The following is a 5,523-nucleotide window of genomic DNA, read 5'->3' on the forward strand; positions in this document are numbered from 1 at the left end:
AATTCTTGTTTTGTTCGACATAGTTACCACTGATAAGAAACATAAATGAACCTAAAATTCTGAGTCTCATAGTCATATAAAGAAACTTCCTACAGTAGGGACTGCACACACAATTCATTTTATGCTTGCGATGCTCCTGGGCTATGGAAGAAGCCAGGTTTTCCTGGGGTTGTTGCAATCTCCGGAGACTGCCAGTTGCATCAAAAAATGCTTTTAATTGTGCAACTATCATTCAAAGTCTGGTAGGAAATTTAAATAAAATACCATCTGACTCAGCTAGTTGATTTGGTGAAAATCTGGCACTTCAGTCTTGGTGAAAATCTTTCAAGTCTTCTATGACATGATTTTCTATGATGAGTGTGTTTCAGTCCGGCACATGAGCTAGCCTGCTTCTTAAGCTGCAAAAAGTTATGACATATGACAAAGTTAAAAAGTATTTTTCAGTAAAATTTGGTTTCATAATGAGTGAGGCTTGCAGATGTACATGTTCAGTTTCAAATGCGATTCTTGTGCCTCTAATGAGTACTTCTCAGAAGTATCTAAAATAATTTATTTCATTAGGAAGGAAAGAAAAACATGCTGGTTTTAATAATACTTTTATAATTTAAAATAATAAAAATTTAACCTAAAACATCTCTAGATCACTGCTTTGTAAATTTTATTTGCTCGTATTATTTTTCCATTCGGTCATAAGAATTCCAATTTCTAGACATGAATGAAATTGGAAATGGCATATGACGTACATAACCAAGACACGAATCATTACTAATCAAATGTTTAAACACCCACATAACATCACTACAGAATTTCTAGGTAGGATAATGTTGGTACTCCGCTACAAAATTTTTAGGTAGGATAATATTGGTACTTCACTATAGAATTTATTACAAACCTTTGCCAATTAGCCATAACCAGCTGAGTCCAACGCCTAAGAAAATACCTGCAGTCAGAACTGCAGACAACAAATTCCCCAATGCATTTTGTTCCGGACCCTGCATTATCACAAGGAACAACAAATAAGAATTCATGAATGTATATGTATAATGATCTTGATTGACTAGTAATTACCTTGTATCCTTTTGGTGCTTCTGAAAAAATACAAACACTAAGGTAGCCATGGCTAAGCCCCAAGACGGACGTCAACATTATCATCCACCCTTGATCTCCATGCTTCGCTGTGAAATAGAATGCTGGGATGAAGAGGAAACGCGAGAGACTAGCAAATATGAGGCCTTTCCTTGATACCAACTTGGCCGGCTTTAGAAGAGGTACATATCCACCCACAAGGTCCCAAACATGGTACATGGTAATCAAAACGAGTGTATACCTGGGTCGAATTAAATTTATCATTTTATTTTTATGATAAATTCTTCTCTGAATAGATGATGCTCAAGTACTTACCATGATCCCAAGCTATGTGATCTTGTATCTTCGGCTATGAAACCAGGGAAAATTGACAGTGTCAAGACATATATTAGGAAGATGTCAAGCACGTAATCGATATTTTGAAGTAGAAGCTCTTTGTTACTTAAGCGCTCAAACTGATTCGGATCCTCCATCGCCTGCAAATGCAAGGATGTATTCACATCCGAGACAAACTAAACTGCTTACTGGAGACTGAAGTTAAGCAATGCCATAATTTTATTTTATGAATCTTACAGCTGCAACGTTTGTCGATAATTGAATACCAGCAGCAGCAAGGTCAGCAGTAACCGTCTTTGATCCCTCAGAAGCAGCTTTTGCTCGGTAGTATTTGACGATCGGTAATTTAGGAAATATAAATGCGTAAAGATAGACGCAAATCAGCTCAAAGGATGTTGAGATTGCAAGAAACAACACTGAAAAAGGAGGATTTATATCTCTATTTAGGATAAAGTAGATCTTAACGTATTAATCTACTTAGCTTGTAAATATTCTACGTACTTGCCCCCTTGCGAAGGCCATCATCTGAACTCTCAAATGCTGCTTTTGTGATTAATCTCAAAGTAGCCGTCAGAGTCCCAGCAGCTGCAAACCCAGCCATGAAGGACTGCAATAGTTGTTTTTAGAAAAAAAAGAAGAAGTTAATATTATTAACTAATCCTACAGCTGGTGAACTAAAAAAATCAGATGGCAAAGATACTCACAATAATAAGCTCTGGGCACATCAAAGATATATCACCTACTATTCCTCCTGAAACATAACCACAGGCAATACCAAATACTGCACTCGCTATGCAGACACCAATGAAGATGCCCAACCCACCTTTACCCATCGTCGCTAAGTCTAACTGCGCCCAATCAAGGATTGAATTGAATAAAACATGCAGCTTGAAAAAAAAGATGTTTTAGAAAAAGTCCATTCCTGATACTAACCACAATTAGGCCAAGTGAGCTTGAGAAGAAGAGTGAATAGCCTAACAGATTTCGATATCTAGTATTAAGTCTTGCTTCATGATACGCTAGTATGGCTGTTGTTACCAGGGCAAAAGATTGGTAGACAAACGGGAGTGCTTTCATTGGATGGTACGTCTGAAATAAAATTAAGGAATAATTAAAGCACATATGTAAGAAGTCATTCTCGATGAAAAAGTGATTTTCTTACCGGAAAAAGAGAAGCATAGTAATCCCCAATGGTTATTATGCTGTTCCATGCGAAAAGGGTTCCATTTCCAAGCAGCCAGATTGTAAACAACATAGTAAATCTTCCCTGTTTCAAATAAGAGTTTGGTGAAGTGATCGAATAAACGCAATTATGGATCTGGTGGAAACTATATTTGTAAGGAAGAACCTTCGTTTTGTCGAATTCCAAGTTTTGCATGTGGTTACTCATGGCCGCTCCACTTCAGCCGTTTTAATTCGCGTTTTAAGCAAGCCCCATTTAGATATAAGAATTTTGGGAAAGCGTAAAACAGATAAAAGTAATCTCAACTTTATTAATTGGAAGGTGAAATATGGACAAGAACTAATCTATCTCCAAATTACTCGGTAAACAAATAACTAACTATCAGAAGAATTTGTATATAAATTTTGCTACTTTATCTTAACTAAATTTAAAATACAAGTTCCAACTTAAAATCATCGTTTTACTGAACCGTGTAGATAAAGTTTCGAAATTATCAAATCACGTAGGATAGTTTTAAAATGACAAAATCATGTACTCATTTTCCGTTTTATCCCTAATCAGTCGAATCGATTTCTCTTTGTGCTGAAATTTCGAGTAAATCATGACTGATTTGCTTTTGTCTCAAAATCGATTTTGGACAAATCAGTTGATGAATCAAAGATCTCGAATTGATATGAAGCTAATTTCTATCTATTTGTCTAATTTTCTTGATTATATTCATGTCCTCAAATATCAATTTAACTTAATATAATAAGGAACATGAATGTGTTCAAAATTTTTTTAATTCATATTAAAAAAATATCTTAATATATTGAATCAAATTGAAATTTGAGAGCATAGATATGATCAGAAAAATTAGACAAACATATAAGAACTAGTTTTATGTCAATCTGAGATCATTTGGTTCATTAGCCGATTTTAGACAAAATTGACTATGAATCAAACGACCTCAGATTAATATGAAACAAATTTCTATGTGTTTGGATGGTTCTCCCGATAATATCCATACTCTCAAATTTCAATTTGACTCAATATATTAAAAGCAATTATTTTTTTTTAACATGAATTATATTTTTCAAACATATTCATGTTTAAAAAAATCATTGTTCTCAATATATTGGGCCAACTTGATGTTTGTGGGTATGAATATAATTAGGAGAATTAGTCGAACACATAAGAATTTGTTTTATGTAGATCATTTAGTCAATCAACTAATTTTATTCAAAATTAACTTCGATAAAAAGTAAAGTATTTTATGATTTATTCTGATTTTTAAACAAAAATTAATTCGATTGATTTACTGATTAGGGCATCCACAATCGTAAACCTCTTAAAAAGGTTTATGCACAGCCACATCAAAAGTTAAAAACCTTACTTATTTTAAAAATCACTCTCTATTATCATAAAACCTCTCTTTTAAAAACTCCACGTCTTTTAAAATTCTCTCTATCCTCTCTCCACTATTTTTTTTTATAAACCTGGTCCCAAGATTTTGATACAGGTTTATAAAAAAAACTATAAACCCCACCTATATAGTGAGGGAGGGGTTTATATTGAGAGATTTATAGTATAAATTATATGCTATAAATCTTCCATTGCAGATGCCCTTAGAAATAAAACATAAAATTGGTACATAATTTAGTCATTTAAAAATAATTTTATAATTTTACCTTATAAAAAAGGTGACTTACAAATATATATAAAAAATCTAAACAAAAAAATAAAATATATTCCCCCTGAACAAGCGAATATTTTAGTTAATCAGACGGCAAGGTTGTTCTCTTTTCCCGAAACAATATAACAGATACTTGATGGATCCAGGTACAAAAGTATTTACAAAGAAAAAGATTGATCAGCCATATAAAAAAAAGGAGACTGATCTCCTAATCTTATTACCTAAGAGTTTATATGCTGAAAGTAAGAACGCCGTACTTTAATCCTAAACGCTAAAACAAAATGCCCAAAAGAAAACAACTTTCAATTTGAAAGAGAAAGACAAAGCAGTAAAAATGATACCTTCAAAGCGTGTGTGGAGGAGGACAAAATAATCTTCCAAGAATTCAAACCGAAATGAGGATTCAAGAAGAAGATATGAAGAGAAGGAAGGCCCAAAGGTATGAGAAAGAGTTGTGTGAGAAGATGAGGATGAGTTGTACTTTCTTCTTTCAGGAAACAAACGAAAAACAGAAATGGAAAAAATTTGAACACGATAGTTTTTTAAAATAATAATAATAATTAAATGATCATAAGATTCCTTTTAAAAACATATGTAAAGTTATTTTTCTATAAATTTCTAAATTAAAATTTACCCCATAATCTTTCTATAATTCCGGCAGATTTATATTCTTTCTATAATTCCGTCTGAATCAGAATTGGTAATATATATATATATATATATATATATATATATATATATATATAATAAATGGAAAATGGAAAATTAGTGTCTAGTTTTTAAAATAAAATATGCAAATCCCACTAATAAAACTAATAGGGCATTAAGACGAGATGCAACATTAATGCATCAAATAAAGAGAAATCATTTTACTTAAATTTTAAGTTGAATAGTAATTGTCAATTTAATTTTGGTTTTATTTAATTTGAATACAAAAATTGTAAAATAATGATAAAATAAAACCTTTCTCAGTAAAATTTTTATTGAAATAACAAGTTTATGTTTTCCAATTAAACCAAAGGGCATAGTTTCCACTGATAAGAAACATAAATGAACCTAAAATTCCGAATATCATGGTCATATAAATAAACTTCCTATATGCCCTGTGCTATGGAAGAAGCCAGGCTTTCCTGGGGTTGTTGCAATCTCCAGAGGCTGCCAGTTGCATCCAAAAATGCTTTTAATTGTGCAGCTATCATTCAAAGTCTGGTAGGAAATTTAAATAAAATACCATCTCACTCAG

The 5,523-nt window shown here is 32.3% G+C and overlaps 1 protein-coding gene across 1 annotated transcript; it reads right to left on the reverse strand.

Annotated features, from left to right (window-relative positions):
- Window positions 1-791: 791 nt before the first annotated feature.
- Window positions 792-2,812, reverse strand: LOC122009498 (equilibrative nucleotide transporter 3-like). Its single transcript, XM_042565680.1, has 9 exons — window positions 2,771-2,812; window positions 2,585-2,689; window positions 2,356-2,511; window positions 2,127-2,270; window positions 1,924-2,029; window positions 1,660-1,838; window positions 1,402-1,562; window positions 1,069-1,327; window positions 792-992 (listed from the first exon to the last, which is right to left on the reverse strand). The coding sequence occupies exons 1-9, from the start codon at window positions 2,810-2,812 to the stop codon at window positions 885-887; spliced, it is 1,260 nt and encodes a 419-aa protein (XP_042421614.1). The 3' UTR covers window positions 792-884.
- Between the last annotated feature and the right edge of the window lie 2,711 nt (window positions 2,813-5,523).

The sequence above is a fragment of the Zingiber officinale genome, chromosome 8A (assembly GCF_018446385.1).
Source record: "Zingiber officinale cultivar Zhangliang chromosome 8A, Zo_v1.1, whole genome shotgun sequence".
In the NCBI taxonomy this organism is placed as follows: domain Eukaryota; kingdom Viridiplantae; phylum Streptophyta; class Magnoliopsida; order Zingiberales; family Zingiberaceae; genus Zingiber; species Zingiber officinale.